This window comes from Perna viridis, chromosome 13 (genome assembly GCF_037379345.1).
Source record: "Perna viridis isolate PV_CMFRI_1.1 ecotype Kerala chromosome 13, ASM3737934v1, whole genome shotgun sequence".
NCBI lineage: Eukaryota > Metazoa > Mollusca > Bivalvia > Mytilida > Mytilidae > Perna > Perna viridis.
The window spans coordinates 4,014,160-4,034,364 of NC_142457.1; the positions used below are offsets into that span (position 1 = coordinate 4,014,160).

At 34.4% G+C, this 20,205-nt stretch overlaps 1 protein-coding gene across 2 annotated transcripts; it reads left to right on the plus strand.

Moving 5' to 3' along the window:
- The first annotated feature begins 7,189 nt into the window (after positions 1–7,189).
- Positions 7,190–13,751, plus strand: LOC148599295 (perlucin-like). 2 transcript variants are annotated; one of them, XM_088558480.1, is made up of 6 exons: positions 7,190–7,255; positions 7,775–7,872; positions 8,178–8,265; positions 10,988–11,204; positions 11,547–11,628; positions 13,622–13,751. In XM_088558480.1, the coding sequence occupies exons 1-5, from the start codon at positions 7,219–7,221 to the stop codon at positions 11,578–11,580; spliced, it is 474 nt and encodes a 157-aa protein (XP_088414606.1). In that variant the 5' UTR covers positions 7,190–7,218; the 3' UTR covers positions 11,581–11,628; positions 13,622–13,751. The 2 variants fall into 2 exon arrangements, with proteins under 2 accessions (XP_088414606.1, XP_088414607.1); XM_088558481.1 differs by lacking the exon at positions 11,547–11,628.
- The last annotated feature ends 6,454 nt before the right edge of the window (positions 13,752–20,205 follow it).

Below are 20,205 nucleotides of genomic sequence, written 5' to 3' on the forward strand. Positions count from 1 at the left end.
AAAAACTTACTACTGACTAACATCTCCTGACTGTGGACAGGCATCTGGCCTACTTTTATGAGGCCTTAATCTGCCCCTAATACTTTAAGATCAAAATGAACTAAAACAACAATGAAACAGATCATTAATTCTATCAATGACACATGTACATGGGTATCCAGTACTGATGGTGCTGCTCTTTATTATTGACACATGTACATGTACATAGGTATCCTGTATTGATGGTGCTGCTCTTTATTATTGTACCATTTTTCTTTGTTTCAAGGTAATGGTACCTTCGAAAGGGGGGATTGGAGTATTAATGTGCATTGTGCTACAGTAAATAAAACAGTTATTTTTTATAAATAATGTTAGTCTTCCCTTAATTTAATTAACAGTCATTTCATAAGTTTGACAAAAGCTTTAATCTCCTTGACTATTATCCTGGTAACTACCAAAGGAAGGTCATCCAGTGATTGTCATTTTATCAAGTAAAGACCAACTCTATCCCATGAAGTTCACTATTAAATTTGCTGTAATTTGAAGTTTGACTATGATCATGATGTTGTTTAATGTATAATTTACTTGTACATTATATTTTTTATACACTTCTACCCATTTTATTTTATTTTATTTATTTTTTTTTTTTTTTGCAAATTAATAGGTATTGATTTTTTTCCAAATTTTCACCCAGAAGCAGGATATTAAATATACTGAGAAAGTACTATTGTTGTGCAGTACCAATTTTCATGGTTTCCATAGGTAGGCCAAACCAAGAAATTTGATTCCCAATGAGTAGAAGATTCCCATTGATGTGCATACTGAAAACTTAAAAGCCACAAATTAAGAATCCACTAACATGCGTTTCTTCCTTGATCCAAGGAAATTGGTATCCACAAATTATTAAAAGTACTTTTGTAGTATATCTCATTCTACTGAAAAAAAAAACACACGTATGTCTATTTTAAACCCTTTTAAAATGCAAAAGAATGATGTATGATAAATTATTCATTTGATCGTAACTTTTGACAATTAGAACCAAACTCCCAGAATAATGAGAAGTAGAGATTGTATGTGTCTTGGAATGTATTAAGATGTATGGTGTCTGTTGTATGATTTTATCAGGTTTTTAGAGCAGTCTACTCACTTTCATCAAACATTGCATTTAGGCTCAAATATTAACCAATCAGATTGCTGGAAATTGAAATTTACTCAAATTCTTCTGTTGCAGGTTGTCCAGTGATTTGATTGGTCAAAATTTGAATTTATGGAAGATGTTAGTGAGTCTTTGTGTAGGGTATTTTATAAAACTAAACCCTGTAGTGTACATATTAAATGTGTTATGTCTTCTAAAGACAAGTGTATTTGTTAGCGTTATTTTTGTGACATCATTATGTTTACATGTATATTGATTTGCTTTGCTTTTTGTCCATTGGTTTAAATTTATGGTAAAAGTTTAGAAATATAGTTAATGGACAAACCTCTGCATGACTCTTAGGTTGACCTATTTAAAGGAATACAGTTAATTGTCAAAATTCCGCATGACACATAGGTTGACCTATTTAAAGGAATACAGTTAATGGTCAAATCTCTGCATGACACTTAGGTTGACCTATATAAAGGAATACAGTTAATGGTCAAATCTCTGCATGACACTTAGGTTGACCTATATAAAGGAATACAGTTAATGGTCAAATCTCTGTATGACACTTGGGTTGACCTATATAAAGGAATACAGTTAATGGTCAAATCTCTGCATGACACTTAGGTTGACCTATATAAAGGAATACAGTTAATGGTCAAATCTCTGCATGACACTTAGGTTGACCTATATAAAGGAATACAGTTAATGGTCAAATCTCTGTATGACACTTGGGTTGACCTATATAAAGGAATACAGTTAATGGTCAAATCTCTGCATGACACTTAGGTTGACCTATATAAAGGAATACAGTTAATGGTCAAATCTCTGTATGACACTTGGGTGGACTCATATTAAAATACCTTAACATGCTAGACATATCAACACAGTAATATTAATTCAATTATTTAAATAGCAATAATCAATATTCTGTTGATTATAAAAATGATTTTTTTTGTAATCAATTATGATTATGTAACATTTCTCTAATAGATGTACATTATTGTATTTTTTTTTTGTAATGATTAGTGATGACTACAGACATAATTTTTTTATCATTAATTTGTTGAATGTAAGTTAAAAGATTTAAAAAAGGACACTACTGAGGACATACTGCTAAGAAATGTAGACTATTTTAAATTGAGTTAACTCAGTTTGTCTTGAACTTTGAACTTTATGAAAATGAAAAAATAAAATGATATATATACAGCATGTATGTAAGGTACCAATTTGCTGTTCAAGTGATTGTTTGATGTGGGTTTGAATGAGATATCTTTACATTTAGACAAAAAATTAAGGTCATTTGCTATTAGAAATAAATTAGAATCTTAAAACGTGTGTATTAATATAAAAATCATGATTAAAATTGTTTTAACAAGCATTGGCCTTTCTCTATCAATGAAAAGGATTGATCATATACTGTAAATAGAGAATTTTTTTTGTGGTTTCTGCCATAAGTCTGCTTTTGAGCAGTTCTAAATTTGTGATCATTCATCAAATTGTACTGTAATGTTCTTCGAAGAAAATATTTGTGACAGTTTAATATTCGTGTTGCAAATCTTGGCGTAAAAATAGTGAAAATAAAACTGCAGCGAAAATTTCGTGGTTTACAGTATCATAGTTTTCATTACAACGTATATTTTTTTCCATGTAGTACCTTTAAATGGTTATTTGTACATGTATATATAATTTAGCTTGGAAATAAGTGGAGGAGAATGTTTGTACAAACTGAAATAGATGGGTATAACTGATGGGTTTGGTTTCAAAACATACACAGTATTTTTTACATTAAATTGAACTTAAGGCTGCCATGTTCTTTTTGACATTTTTACTGAAGATTTTTCTGATAGTGGAATGTGAAGGATGTTTACTGATGCTAATTCTTCAAGGTAAATATGTGCATGAAGAAAACATAGAGTGGATGGTGGACAGAGGATTAAAGAGATTGGCTTTTAGGGGAGGGGGATAGGTAGTGGACAAGTATTTATTTCAATTTAGGGAGTGAAGTGGGAACTGTTATCTATATATATGTGTGTAAGGTATTTCAATTGATCAGAAATTAAAGCGATGCAACTGAAATTAAAAAAAAAATATTTTTAATGTTTTTTGAAACAGACTGATAAAGAGAGGTTGTTTTTCATAATATTTTTTAAGTTTAAATGTTACTTTATAGTGGGCTTCAGGTGTAAACAAAAACTTTTTAGATGAAGACCATATAACCTTCAAATACAGAATATTTAGATATGCTTTTAGGGGATGGGCAAAATTCTTAAAGGACATGAGTGGACAAGAATCTAGGGATAGACTTGAACTAGCATAAGGGATCAACAGTTCCAAGGGAGCTAACTTTTGCTACCAAATTAGAAATTTAATGAATCAAAAGTCAGTAACAAATTATGTATTTAGTATCTTACAATTTTGCCACCAAGTTAGAAATTTAGGGAAAAATCAAAAATCAGTAACTACTTATTTGTGTAGGAACTTATGTCAAAGTTTAATCAATTGTAGATTTCTTAGATTAGGACATCATGTAATTGTTATGATGCTGTATTTTTATTGCAGACTAATGAACCCTGTATTAAGGGGAACAAACACCCTGACATCTGTATATAGACATAAGCTTGTTATATTGTATGTGTGTATATTGTGATGATTAAACACTAAATTACATAATGTCTTCCTTCTTGGGTACAGATTTGTTTTGGTGGGGGGGGAGGAGGAGGTGAAAGGTGGTTGAATTTTTGTCCTTGGATTTTTTTTTCTCACAAGTGTAAAAATTATTAGGCTTATCTTTAATTGTTTTTGGAATTAAATGGGTAAAATTTGAGCCAACCTAAATAAATCCACTTTTTATCTATTTAGATGGAAGATCAGAATAGATATAGCAGTCACCAGAGCCTTTAGATTTGAGTTATATAGGATGTTTTCCTTTTTTTAGAGGAGTCAGAGTTGCTCATTTGTTTTTGTTACTTTGTATGTATGATGTTAGTTACTTTATGTTCTTTGTTGTGTATGTCTGTTTTCCATGTCTGGTCTTTGTCCCTGGATTACATTCTTTTGATTACCGCTATAACCTTGGTTCCCTTGATTACTCTTTGATTACAGCTATAACCTTGGTTCCCTTGATTACTCTTTGATTACAGCTATAACCTTGGTTCCCTTGATTACTCTTTGATTACAGCTATAACCTTACTCTTTGATTACAGCTATAACCTTGGTTCCCTTGATTACTCTTTGATTACAGCTACAACCTTGGTTCCCTTGATTATTCTTTCTGATGTTCAATCAGAATCTTTAGATAGTCAAATAAGTTGATGTCACATGACTTAGTTATTCACTTGAATTTTCTAATAGGACTTACAGTACTAAGGCATGCATACAAAAATAATAGAAATATATATAATTTAAATAACATAAAGCCTAATAGGAAGGTTTTTGTTTATTGAGATAAAATTCTGAAAATATTTCCCTGTGTTCGTATGTACTGTAGAATTGAATCTGAAGAAGAAAAGTTAGAATATTTCGAAAAATGAATTTAAACAAATTTTTTTTTTCAAAGATTTATAAAACAAACGGACTTAAGCATCTGAAATTATCTTACACTACCGCAGGAAAATAGTGCCATTGGCATACCCAATTAAGGTTCAGATGCAGTCTTTTTATGGTCGTCATCATGTACTAGTGGATTGTTGCGGTGTATCCATCTGCATCATGAAAACTGATTTGTTCAGCATGTCCTAGTTTCCCTTTCCTCTATCATCTATCCCGGACTTGACTTTTTATGAGCAACTCGGCGGATGTTTCTAGAAAAGTAGAGGACGCTTACCCTACCGGTGCACCTAGTTTTTAGTGGAGTCCGAGTAGCTCACTTACTTTTGTTACTTTGTATGTATTATTTTAGTTACTTTATGTTCTTTGTTGTGTTTGTCTGTTTTTCATGTCTGGTCTTTGTCCCAGGGTTACATTCTTTTGATTTCCACTACAATCTTGGTTCCCTTAATTACTCTTCCACTTTTGTTATTTCTGATATATCATATTGAATTCTATGCTATTTATACAAAAAAAAACAACAATAAACAACTTTTACGTGAACTTAATATGGTGATTAACTTGGTTGTATTAAAAACGATCCAATTAAAAATAGTTGACCTCTAACCTCACCAGTACCTGTTTATTTCTTTGCATTTACCCAAAACCAATCGTTCATTATATTATATTAAGTATTTCGATATATTTAAGTTGCCTACAAATGCAATGTTCTTATACGCATAATAAACCATTTGGTGTTAAGCTTGAAGTACTCATCGTTCATAGAAATGGAGAAGAGTAATGCTAACTGCCAATTGGAAGAACTGTCTTCAGAAATTTCAAGCAGGGCTTGGCGGATCCATACATTTACAAAAAAGGGCAGTGGTTCCGATCATGAAACATATAATGAAAGAGGCTCCAGGCTGCAGGCATGGACTACACTTCATGTTGCAGCTATTTTCCGTTCATTTTTTTGCTGATTATAAAACTTTTATCAAAAGGGTAGCATAACTCCCGAAACTATCCTGATCTATCACCCACTGTATCGTGTTTTTTTTTTTATTACGGTTGCCGCCTCGTGATGTCGGAATCATGGGGGTGACAAATAAAAATGAAAGTTTGCTTGCAGACGATGGCAAAGGAATTTCGATAATGCATTTCTCAGGAATCGTGTCAGTCTGTGCTCTGGTGATATTGCTTTTTGTAATAATTCTATTTGGCCATGTATTATAATGATAGAGCTGTAGGTGCTTCATGGCCTTAGAAGTACATGGCTAGTGTTTCCTGCTAAAGTTGGTCCAGACCAGTTGTTGTGTCCGGAATGAAATGCAAGTCCCTATGCTTAAGTGTGACAAAAAATTATACTTTCTCTGTACTTACCCCAAGTGAACAGAGTTCAAAATGCTGCGGACGTATCATGCTGCCCTCTTAAATGGCTAAGATTTTGAATTTTTTTTTTTTTTTCAATAACAAAAATTACAGCCTTCCACCTGCTTTCGCTAATAAAATAGTTGATGTCCATAGTCATTTCAGTTTTCTCAGTCTACGTTGTAGGGTCACAATTTAATGGCAGGATGATACTGTTGGATAATGTGGATGTTGAAACTACAGGTCGACAAATTTTGATTGCCACTGGAAATAGGGAGAGGTGGGTAGGGTCGGGTAATTTAGCCTCCTGTGGCGGAGCCCTATGGCTCCTACTCCGGGAGAATACCACAGTAGGGTTCTTTAACGTGCGAGGAACGTGGCATATTTCCCAACACGGTGCACCACTATGGTTTGCGGTCAGGTTTTCCGTATTATAGCCTGACAACCCCAGCATGTAACACGCCAGGGGTACCCCATTCCACCACCTGGGGCACACATCCCAGTTGCTTTGTGGGCAGAGCGCTCTAGCCCCCGGCTAGGGTTCTGATCACTATTTAGTCGCCTTTTACGACAAGCTTAGCGCTGCTGCAGGCCTATTCTTTTCACACCCGGACCTACACGGGGCCAAAATGGTTTGGAAGAATAAAGTTGTTAAGGAGTTATTCCCCTTTGCGTGACGATTTTGTTATTTCATAAAATGTTCAGCACTGATAAAATGCGAAAGTTGAGTTTTATCTTTCAAATTCAGTTCTCACTCCGACAGGAACCTGGTCTGAAGTTTGAAACAGAATCACGTTGCTATTTAAGTGATTGAGAGATATACCAATTATCGCCCCATTAATGCAGGGTTCGACATTAACTTACGATTGCGCTTTGCTGCGCTTGGTAAAATGTTAGTGAATGCCACACTTTGCATGGCTCGTGATTAACTTACATTTCACACGATTTTCTTTCTCGGGCTGATATGTTTACGTGGAATTTTATGGAAAATTTTAATTTTCATATTAGAATAATTTATATTCTGAGTGAAATTTTTAGTACAAAATTTACATGTAAATGAGAACATGTAAATGCATGGCACTTTGTAATATTACTAACTCAAGAACTTGTAGTACTAGTATTACAAAGTAAGTTAAGTCCACGTTGTCATCTACAAGGTAGGTATATGATAAGATATCACAGTCATTTCAAGGCAAAAGGACATGAATTGGTTTCTGATATTTTGTTTTGTCTCGTTCGGTAAGTATATTAAAACACGTGTGACCACGACAGCCAAAATAAGTATGTACCAACAATGAGAATATGTGACAGAAAGTAACGGATAGATTCTGCTAGAACTTCATGAACGTTTCTCGCGGGGACAGTTCAGCTTTATTCCTATTATAAACCGATAAAACACATTAAGCTTCAGTTATCTAAAAGTGCAGCATGCATGTATATTGAGTAAAACAATTTAATTCCTGTTTCCCAAAACCGCGAGTAATCTAAGATGTTGTAAGTCGGTTACTCTTCATATGAATGCGTTTAGGGAACCAGTTTGATTGTTTATTTTAGGATGGGGCTAGGGTGAAATTTAAAATAAAAAGCAGAGAAAACCATAAGGAACAAAAAGGGGACAAAAACTCGTTTCATTGTTAAAATTAAGAGAAGAGGCAGGACCTATCTTTCTAAATTTAAAAAAGCAGAATAGAAATGTCACCCCTGCCTTGGTTTTCAAATGAACGGGTATTGTCTCGAATTATTTGATTTTAATTCTAGGTATATCAGGGTCTTTATGTTGTACTGCAGGATGGATACAAAACGGCCAATATTGTTATTTGTTTTCCCATAACAAAGTTACTTGGGCCGAGGCGGAGGTGAGGTTTACAGTCGACGTGGTTATTTGTAAATAAAAGTAAGACGGTGAATAAGAAGATATATTTCCATCTAATTATTTTAGTCTTTCCCAAATTCTTTTATATAGCAATATCCGTTTGATAAAGAAAAATAGCATATCACACAAATGTATGCCTAATGACAAGAAAAAAGTATGCTTTGGGACAAATTATAACAATTCAACTTTTACGTGAGAAAAGTATTTATATATAATTTTACTGACATATTAAGAGCGAAGAAATGAACACTTTGCATGGATTTTCTAAGAAGACTAATATATTTACAGATAATATGCAAAGCATTCGAGGCTAATTTAGCAGAACCCGTGGATAGTGCGACGGATACTTTTATCATTTCACAAACATTGAAAACAGGTACTAATATATTAACATTGAATTCAGTCGTCAGGTGTTTAAAGGTAGTCTACCTTTCACTGTAAATGGGCTGCCCTCAGCTCTATAAAGGAAGGTTACCTTTCACTGTAAATGGACTGCCCTCAGCTCTATAAATAAAGGTTGCCTTTCACTGTAAATGGGCTGTCCTTAGCTCTATAAATGAAGGTAACCTTTCACTGTAAATGGGCTGCCCTCAGCTCTATAAATAAAGATAACCTTTCACTGTAAATGGACTGCCCTCAGCTCTAAAAATAAAGGGTGCCTTTCACTGTAAATGGGCTGCCCTCAGCTCTATAAATGAAGGTAACCTTTCACTGTAAATAGGCTGCCCTCAGCTCTATAAATAAAGATAACCTTTCACTGTAAATGGGCTGCCCTCAGCTCTATAAATAAAGGGTGCCTTTCACTGTAAATGGGCTGCCCTCAGCTCTATAAATAAAGGTAACCTTTCACTGTATATGGGCTGTCCTCAGCTCTATAAATAAAGATAACCTTTCACTGTAAATGGGCTGCCCTCAGCTCTAAAAATAAAGGTAACCTTTCACTGTAAATAGGCTGCCCTCAGCTGTATAAAGGTAACCTTTCACTGTAAATGGGCTGCCCTCAGCTCTATAAATGAAGGTAACCTTTCACTGTAAATGGGCTGCCCTCAGCTCTATAAATGAAGGTAACCTTTCACTGTATATGGGCTGTCCTCAGCTCTATAAATAAAGATAACCTTTCACTGTAAATGGGCTGCCCTCAGCTCTAAAAATAAAGGTCACCTTTCACTGTAAATAGGCTGCCCTCAGCTGTATAAAGGTAACCTTTCACTGTAAATGGGCTGCCCTCAGCTCTATAAATGAAGGTAACCTTTCACTGTAAATGGGCTGCCCTCAGCTCTATAAATAAAGATAACCTTTCACTGTAAATGGGCTGCCCTCAGCTCTATAAATAAAGGGTGCCTTTCACTGTAAATGGGCTGCCCTAAGCTCTATAAATAAAGGTAACCTTTCACTGTATATGGGCTGTCCTCAGCTCTATAAATAAAGATAACTTTTCACTGTAAATGGGCTGCCCTCAGCTCTAAAAATAAAGGTAACCTTTCACTGTAAATTGGCTGCCCTCAGCTGTATAAATAAAGGTAACCTTTCACTGTAAATGGGCTGCTCTCAGCTCTATAAATAAAGGTTGCCTTTCACTGTAAATGGGCTGTCCTCAGCTCTATAACTAAAGGTTGCCTTTCACTGTAAATGGGCTGCCCTAAGCTCTATAAATAAAGGTAACCTTTCACTGTATATGGGCTGTCCTCAGCTCTATAAATAAAGATAACTTTTCACTGTAAATGGGCTGCCCTCAGCTCTAAAAATAAAGGTAACCTTTCACTGTAAATTGGCTGCCCTCAGCTGTATAAATAAAGGTAACCTTTCACTGTAAATGGGCTGCTCTCAGCTCTATAAATAAAGGTTGCCTTTCACTGTAAATGGGCTGTCCTCAGCTCTATAACTAAAGGTTGCCTTTCACTGTAAATGGGCTGCCCTATATATTTCCTTCCAGTTACTGTTTTATGCGATACACGCATTTGAGGCTGACAAACAAGCGTTAACTTTTATACATTTTTTATGGCATTCGTTCGTTGCACTTTTGAAACAAAACATTTATATATCGTATAAAAGAGGAACAAGAATGCTCTAATGTACGTAAATATACCGAGAAGGCATCGGTTGTTTGGTTGGGTTTAAAACTACCTCTACCACCGGCGGGTGTCTGAATTTCATATGGATAGAGAGAGACAACGGTAATTTACAGCTACGCGCCTGGCCAATATGATTGACCGAAACCTATAACAGGGCCAATATGAAATTACATATTTATTGACAATTTTATTAACCAACCAGATGATTTGTAGAACAGGTGTTTTCGTGTTTTAGCAAGAACATGTAGGTAAAGAACATTATTCAGTCTTAAATATTTTTTTTGTTTAAAATGAAAGATATTTTGTGTTTCTGCAGCCAGGCGCGTAGCTGAGGCCAAATTGAAGTGTAGGCAAAATTACGGCAGGGGGTCTGGGGCCGCTTAAGGCCCTCAGCAGGTCAAAGGCAGAGCCCTGGTAGGGGGTCGGGGGGGGGGGCTTCGCGGAGATAGCGTTTTAGAGCATAATTTATGCCTCTCCTGGATGTATTTTATCTAAAAAAAATTTTAAAAATTTTAAAAATTGGCAAAACTAAGTGCAGGCAAAAGCTTTTTTGCCTAACGGAAGCTACGCGCCTGGCAGCTTTTAGTCCTGGTGATCAAAGTTCATTAAATGCAATTATAAAATGGCGTTATCAAACGACCGGAAGTATAATGCCGTATTGGCCTTGGGTTTGATCCATGTTGGCCCCGTATTGATGCCCGGTTTGAATTCATATCAATTTGTCAGTTTTTGACATATTTTAACGTATTTTGGGTAGTTGGTTAGTAAAACATATTTTCAATTTGAAAGGCTTCCGAGGACAGAGCATTTAACTTCACGGGGAATGTTTTTTTTTCCAAAAACAATATCTGGTTTTCAAAATTAAAACAGTAAATAATTTGGTGTCAATAGTTGTAAATATATTTTGTTTACTAATTTCAGGATTTAATAAAGGTTTGGAACTAATAAATTACCTTTTTCACAGAAAAAATATTAATAAAAATATACCCCGTCATGAACATAAATGATTCATCTAAAACATTCCAGGCAGAAAATACTGGCTCGGTCTGACAGACTTAGAACAGGAAGGAACTTTCCATTGGACCTCCACCCGACTTGAGCTGTCGACATATAAAAACTGGATACCAGGGGATCCAAATAACGCTAATGCTGGGGAAGATTGTGTCCTTAATAACTGGAACGGTGACGGAAAATGGGCGGACGCTGATTGTGAATGGAAAGAGTACTACATTTGTCAAGCAGAGTAAGTATAACAGACACTTCCTGGTAGACAGAATTGACTGAATTTGAGATGTAAAGCACAATAACAGTACATCATACTGTTGCGAGAAAGATAGACTGGGTACTCAAAAAACGAACATACAGAATAATGTGTACTTGTATTTACTGTTCATGATTTCAGTTATACGGTGGTGTATACACTTGTTGCCTTCCATCATAGGGGCTTGCTCCAAATATCAAATATGCAGCCAAACTAGTTTTATATATTAGTAGGGCTGCATATTTGAAAGTGGGAACAAGTCCCTGTTGTTTTACTATATATGTTCTTTTTTTACAAAATGACATCATTATTTATATTTTGTAGGGATGTAGACGTTGCCGTTATTGGCAGAAAATAAATAAGAAGAAAAAAATGGAATGCGTTGTCTTAATGTCATGAATAATGAGTATATACTACCAATAATTATTATAAACTACCAATAATAAGTATATACTACCAATAATAATTATATACTACCAATAATAGCGAGCGCCGCGAAGCCGTGTGAGCTCTACCATTATTACGTGTACATTCTTAATTTCCCTTAAGGTTCCCCAATATACTAACGAAAAAAAAGTAATGTCCCGGAAGTAACACAAAGTGACTGTCCTTACGGAGAAAATTCATCATTTCCTTCAGTCAAACAAATAAAAAAAATATAGGTTAAGATTACGTTTCAGTAAAAATAGATTCATCTTTTCTGATATTTTTCAAGTCTTTTCTAATTTGTTTTACTCATTTAAAGAAGTGAATGATGTGTTTATAAAAACTTCGGGAAAACCACGTGATTGTACGTACGTGTATCTCCGCTGTTCCATTGTTGCTGTTCTCAAGCACCTAACCCACCTCAGAAAAAAATGTAACTCGATTATTTTATCAAAATCGAAGCACAGCTTTTCTAAGATAGGAAAGGCAATCATTTTCATGTTTTGAATTTGCAGCTGTCGTTTGAATTTTGTTTACGTCACATGATATGTGTAAAATATTCCAACCATCCGTGGAGAACTGTAATATTTCCGGTATCTGTACAGATTGCTCTGACAGGCCAAAACTGAAATGGATGATGCTAGAGATGCCCTTATAAGGGATAAAAAATGTAAAGTATTGCGAAGTGCTATAAAGCTATTGACCATTTGGGAGCGAGGGGAAAGAGGGGTATGGGGTTGGAATTTTGGGGAAAAATTGGTCAAGTTATTCATTAATTGGAAAAAAAATTAATTAACAAGACATATCTTCAGATAGAAATATTGATTTTGCTTGATGCTGAAATATAAATAAAAATATCGCACTGGCGAATCATCCGGGTCGAACCCCCCTCCCACTTTGTAATGTCTTTTATCATTTTTACAAGTCTCGCACAGACCGTGGCGATAAATGTTTGGTAAAGCTCACGGTGCTCACAAATTTAGGAAATGCCTACCCCACATTAATTATATACTACCAATAATAATTATATACTACCAATAATAATTATACAACCAATAAGTATATACTACCAATACGGATAGCTTTATGGCCAGTCATAGTGCATCTGATTTTGTACTTCCTGTACATTTTCTCCTCCATTTCCTTTTTTTAATTTCCAATTTCCTTTTGATGATTTTTTGTTCATCTCTGAGAACAGTCCATTTATGAATTTTTTTTCTGATTTCTCACTAGTCTCAGGCTATTTGGTGCGGTAATAAATCAATAAATAATTCTGGTAATGAGGTGATAATATATGACTGGAATACTAGTACTGATGCTCCTGGGAATGATATATTCCTTACTGAATATAAGACTTGATACATAGAATGTAAATGAATAAGGTTTACCGATGCTCCTGGGAATGATATATTCCTTACTGAATATAAGACTTGATACATAGAATGTAAATGAATAAGGATGTTCGTTGGTCACGTTCATCCATTTTGTCAGATTTTCGAACTCCTTTAGTTTTATCCATTTCATAGCATAAATGTTTTTGGGCCTTGTGACCCCCACTTTTCTTTTCATAATTTCATCAAACACACATGAAAGTTGTTTGGGAAGGATTTTTTTTAATCCTTGGCATTTCTTCTGTGTTTTAATAGACAAAACATACTGAGACAAGACCTATGGAAAGTCTAGCGAAACCTTTTTTTCTGGTCAATTTAATAAAATTTCATATGCTTTCATTACTGACCCACATATTTTTTTCTTATATTGTTCTAGCATGAATTTTTTTTTTTTGAAAAATTCACGACCATTTGAAATCCTTGTTACTCTTAATAAGACCAGAGAACATCATTTAGACCTGTCTTAAAAATAAAGAAGGACAAAATAAAAACTAACAAGAGCATAAACATACATTGATCTGCATGAATAAAATAGTATCATACATGTACTTAAAGATTTAAACTCATTTCTTCATGTTTCAGGTATGTGGGTACTGAAATCTTTGGCTGAATAGGGATACTACCGAACTACCTAAATTCTAAATAATAAAGCTTGTTACTATTAAAGGACATAAATATGCTAATTATGTATAAAAAATAATAATAATAGAAATTTGTGTTGTGCATAAAAACACCAAAACAAAAACGTCGAGCAACTACGAAGTCTTATCCATAGGACTAAACTTTCTTTATGTAAAAATACGAAATCTGTTTTCATTACAGAGCGTGGTGCTTTGTAGGTACTGATATATACTCTCATCAGTTAAACATGTGTTGAATATTTTCTTTTAATCTGAACGTTGAAAGTTAAGTAACAATATCAGATAAACATTTTAGTAAACAGACAAATAAACACAATGTATATATTCTTACATGATAGGTTTGTAAAGTGATTCTTAATTATTCTGTGTAATCAAGTTTCTAGTTATCTCCCTTTGATGTAGTAAACCCCCCCCCAAAAAAAAACCAAACAAACAAACAAAAAATGATTTTTTTACGGTGTCCTAGTTGTCAACCATCTTCAGCGCGCTTTGTCAGACATGAATCATACACTTTTTGGTTTTTTTTTATGAAGTACTGTATTAATCTATAAATACCGTAATAAAGTACTTAATTTGCAAACTTTTGTTGAAGAGTCACCAACACCAAGATAAAACTATACGTTATTATCATGTTTAATTAGTGTTTGACAAGATACTGAAACTTACAGAGAGAACTTTCGGTAGAAGTTTATTAAGTAAATATTAATTTACAAAGACACTTCACTTTTGCAATGTGGTGCACAAAATTCCCCTTTGGTTATTTGTGAAAATGAGATATTTAAATCATCAAATGACTTAAGGTTTGCAGATGATGTGATGAAACATAACTTCTCAGAAAACGTATTCTGTAAATCCTGTAGATGTTTGTTAAGTGTACCCTTTGAACTGTATACTTAGAGTTGTCTGAATATTTTGAGGCAGAAAATCGAGCATTTGACGGTAGCAATTTAGTTTACTTCCGACACATAAGCAGGGCCAGAGCAGTTCAGTTTTTTTTGCGAGAAAAATTATGGTTAATACGCTTGAATTATAAGTGACTAGTCGCAAAAGTGTGGTTCAAACCTATAAATGTTGAAACTTAATGGCATTTTCCCGTTGTATGAAAAAAGTTCCCATGCAGGTAAATACAAACGGCAAAACAAAACCACATAACAGATAAACAAACCAAACACATGTAGAACAAACTGTGTACTCCACTATAATTTTTATAAAATAAGTTTTTTTTTATACTCCACGGGTTACAATGGTCGTCAGAGATCGAGGGCAGCGTAAATCTAATGATTCTTTGGATACAGAAATATAAGAAATAATTTATGAAGCTCCAGTTTTTCTGAACATTACATTTATGCTCGCTCCTTTGGTTGTTTTCTAACCAGTTTTTAGCTAACCTGGCTCAAGGCCAAGGGACCTATTGTCATCATTTGGCGTCTGTCGTCTTTGTCGTCCGTCGTCGTTAACAATTTTTCAAAACTCTACTTGACCAATTGGAACCAAACTTGGTATGAATGTTCCTTGGGGTATCCTGCGTAGAACTGACGTGGGGATTTTTGATCTGTCAAAAAACCATGCCGCCGTTACTTAAAATAGAACATAGGGGTCAGACAGCAGATTTTTGCATATATGTCCAGAACCGTAAGGTTTAGCCAAATTCTGACAGGGTAAAAGTGTTCAGCATGATGAGATCTATCTGTGGTGAAATTTGATTTAATCCATTAAGCCATGGTGGAGTAATTGCCCTTTTTCGACGTTTTTTTTTGCTATTTTTAATGTTATGTCTTTCAAAAATCTTCTCATCTGACACTACTTGACCAATTGGAATCAAACCTGGTATGGATGTCCCCTGGAGTATCATGCATAGAACTGTTGTGGGGATTTTTGTATCCATAAAAAACATGACTGCTGTCACTAAAAATAGAATAAAGGGATCAGTCAGATTAATTTTTCTTATATCTTTGTACGTGGGCTGAGATAACCCCCGTGCACCCCCACTCATCAACCAAAATATGCTTTTCAGGTACCCATTTACCTCCCATTCAAGAATCTTTTTGTCGCCAAAAAGTAAATTGAAGCATTTTTGTATTTCTTACTACTTTTCATACCCCGTTGAGGCAAAAATCCATTTTTTCACGTTTTTTGATTCTTTGAACGTTTTCTTTATACAAAAATTGAAAATTCCATTTCTTGCCTTTTTTTGGTAAATTATGACTACGAAAATCGCCAAAATTCATCAAAAGAACCTCAGAAGAATTTATTGTGATAATACTGAACAGAAAATACAAAATAAGCCATTTTCACTGAAGCTTGAATACTGTAGGTGTTTTGACACTGAAAAATATGTCAATTTAAGCGATTTTTCGATAAGGTAGTGGTACATTTTTTCACTTTACCCAAAAACCGAATATTCGATATTCAAAATGCTTTTATTGAATATTTGTAAAATTTATAGTTATCATGTTTCAAATTACTTCCCTTTGATTCGAAAAATAAATGGTTGATTTTTTTCCAGTACCATTGTTCTGATTATCTTTAAGCGTGCTTTATCTTGATCAAGCCATATCATTTATGTTTAGGTTTTATTAAATGCTATTTCAATCTATCGATACCATTATAATAGACAGAGTTTACAAAAATTTCGTACAAGAGTCACCAATATGAATAGTATATTGTAATGTATAATTAACAATTGTTAATCATAAGTCACTAATCAGTGGCGGATTCGGAGGTTTATAACGAAGAACTTTTTATTGTTCGGAGAGTAGTCTCTCCGCTATTAAACCCTATGTAGTAAATTGTTAATGGGTCTTAAAATTACGGGTCATTTGTATTGAAAGAACTTAATCATCCATCCAGGCACATCAGCAAACCTGTTTCGCGTTTATGACTACGAGGTAATCGATGAACAATATCCTGCGAATATCCACGCCTCTCTGTGCAAATTAATACAAAATTTCGCGGATTTGTAATGAGTAGTGCCCATGCCATTTATTTTTTTTCACACCCTGGATATTAGAACCAGTGAATCAAGAAGAGGTGACAGGTCTTTGGAGGAGATTGGTCGATGCATGAACATACTTCATTGCACAAGTTTACGCTAGGAAAATGCATTATACTACCCTAAGCAACAGGGACTTTAACTTTTATATTCTAACAGGAATCAAAACCATAACTGTCAGTAAAACCAGATCAGAAAATCAGAAGCAGAACTGAACATCAATTAAATAAGTTAAAAAAGTCAAAACCAGAACTAAACGTCATGCAGTAAAATCAGATCAGAAAATCAGAACCAGAACAGAACGTCAGTAAAAGCAGATCCATCAGAAAATCAAAACCAGATCTGAACGCCATGCGGTAAAAGCAGATCTGTCAGAAAATCAGAACCAGAACTGAACATCTGTAAAATCAGAACTAGAACAGAACGTCAGTAAAATAAGATCAGGTAATCAAAACGGGAACTGAACATCAGTTAATCCAGGTCAGAAAATCAAAAGCATAACTGGAGTCAGTTAAGGAGGTAGACCTAGGGTAATAGGGATATAACTCTTGAAATCAGTGATATGTTTGAATCATATTCAATTTCACCAAAGCCTTTTAAGCTTTCCTTCGAAACAATAAAATCAGTCCAAGTTACCTTGATGCTTACACGAGATTGTTGTAAAATGGTGAATACAAACATTCCAATGATTTGTAAGAGTTGTGTCCCTTACCCTAGGTCTACCTCCTTAAACCAGATCAGGAAACCAGAAGCAGAACTGAACATCAGTAAAATCAGATCAGAAAATCAAAACCAGAACTGAACGTAAGTTGAGCAAGAAAAAAAAATCAAAACACAAGAAGAGAATACTGAAGGTAGGATAAAAGTAAAGGAAATGTTCTAGTGAAAGACAGGTAAATTGTTACATAAAGAAAAATTGCAATACGTTTTCTCATGTTTACGGGCATAATCTAATATACGAGAAAATAAAGACAGACACATATCCACATCAAGGCATTTACATTAATATGGTTACAAATGTGAATGGACAAGAGGTCGAGTGTCTAAGGGTAAACTCTGAGAAAATAGATACCAAGATTCTAGCGGAAATCAAAAGAATGTATTCCAGTGACAAAGACTAGACATGAAAAACAGACAAACACAACAAAGAACATAAATTAACTAAAATAATACATAAAAAGTAACAAAAGTAAATGAGCAACTCGGACTCAACTAAAAACTGAGAGCATGGACTAGGTGCACCGGTAGGATAAGCGTCCTCTGCCTCTAGAAACACCCGCCGAAATGCTCATAAATAAGTAAAGTCCGGGGTAGACGATAGAGGAAAGGGAAACTATGACGTTGAACAAATCAGTTTTCATGATGTAGATGTATACACCGCAACGATCCACTAATACATGATGACGATCATAAAACTTCTCTAGTGATGACATCAATCTTGTAGCAACACAACCCTGTAAAGAAAGTGCAAGTTTTCACATCAGGAATCAGGAAAAAATGTGAAAAATAAGAAAACCCACCGATATGACAATATAATTTAATTTAAGGGAACTTTCTTTTCTTGGAAATACAGTTATTTGATCTCTGTGTGACTGGATTTGCTCAAACAATTTTAAATAAAATGTTAAGATTCGAAAAATGAGATTTTTGACAGAGCAATTTGCCCTTGAAGTGTTCATAATGATTTGGAAAATCGTGTCTTTTTTCGTTTATTCTTTTGCAAATGATCAAATTAAACTTTCAAAATGGTGGGTTTTCACCCACTGCCTAATTCTTACAGAGACTGACACTTAATAAGTAAGTCCGTAGATGTTTCTTTTAATTGTTTATATACATTGTACTTAGAATCTTATCCTGGTTCCCGGGACTACGTTCCGGGTTATATTTGTATATGTGTAACATAATGAATCTTGCGATCAGGAACCAGTCTATTAGAATCTCAACTTCAGGTCTCAGTATCGTATTAATTTTCCCATAGACTTCTATAGTGAAGTGCATATTTTTAGGATTTTTAAAAAAAAATATGTAAATTGATTCAATAAAACTTTAACTTATGTAGCATTTCTAAGGACATGTGAAAAAATAATTTCCCGCAAAGAAAATAGGGTGAGTCCACGAAGATCGGACAGAAAAGTAGTCTCGAACTATAAATAGCCATTTTCCCTACTTTCACTTTCGTTTTGTACTCACCAAACCAACCTTTTCAGTGGAACATTTTTATGATATTATGTTAGATTTTCTTTTAAAAAAGTTCTTCATCTTACAGTGTGATGTTTGCTCTATTTTATAAGTCATTGTTCATATCTTTTGACAAAATATTAGTTTGTAGAGAGGCAAAAAAAAATGCACTATATTTTTATAGCATCCATGTTTTGACGTACACCTGCTCAGGGATATGCAATACGACACTGGTACCTTAAAGGTGAGGGCAAAACTAGGAGTTTTAGGCAATTAGATTCTGAAAGACGATGAAGAACATAGGAACTCCACAGAACTCTATTGAAACATTATTTTCATTGAAGATGTTTAGGTGGACCGAAGTATAAAGACTTTTGGCCGACTATAAAGCCTTTTATAACCAACAAAGGCTGCATTTTTTCCAAAGACGTAATCTTAAATGAAAATGAAAATATTGTTAACAATCAAACTAAAGTTGCAAACGCATTTTTTTTAATTCATAACTTCGGAAACAATGATCCAATCGATGGAAATCAACCAAACGTAATGAAAATACAACATCTGAATTACAATTTAAAAATATTGAAGATTTGGTAAACATACGAATAGACAAAATAAACATCAAGAAATTTACAGGCAATGATGGTATAACTGTCAAATTATTATTAGCAAAACTTTATCAACAAACCATTAATAAATCTGTAATTACAAGCAAACTAAAACATGTCCATTTTTGTTGTTGTTGGGGTTTAACGCCCGAGCAGCAATATTTCATAACATAAAACGATGAATGAAAAAAGGGATGGGACATAAGGATAATGGGGTCGACAAATTTTGATTGCCACAAGATTAAAGGGGGAATGGGTAGGGTTAGACAAATTAGCCTCCTGTGGCGGAGCGCAAAGGTTCCTACTCCTATCGAATACCACAGCAGGAGTCTTTAACCTGCGAGGAACGTGGCATCTTTCCCAACACGGTGCACCACTATGGTTTGCGGTCAGGTTTTCCGTATTATAGCCTGACAACCCCAGCATGTAACACGCCAGGGGTATCCCATTCCATGTCCAAGTCATATCATTACAAGAACAATACCACTCGAGAAAAACTATAGGCCGTGTGCAGAGAGTGACCAAAAATAAGTAGATACCTACATATCTCAGCCTACTTACTGAATCTTATAAAGAGTACAACATTATTAAACTAAAGACTTTTGTTGATGTTATTTTACCGAAGAGCCTCCCTCCGGTAGTCCACAAGTTTCTACAATACTAGTATACTGAGTAAAATGTAACTGTCTAAATTCACAACCTTTCTTTATTTATTGTTTGAGTCGATGTTATCTATTTAAACTGTGT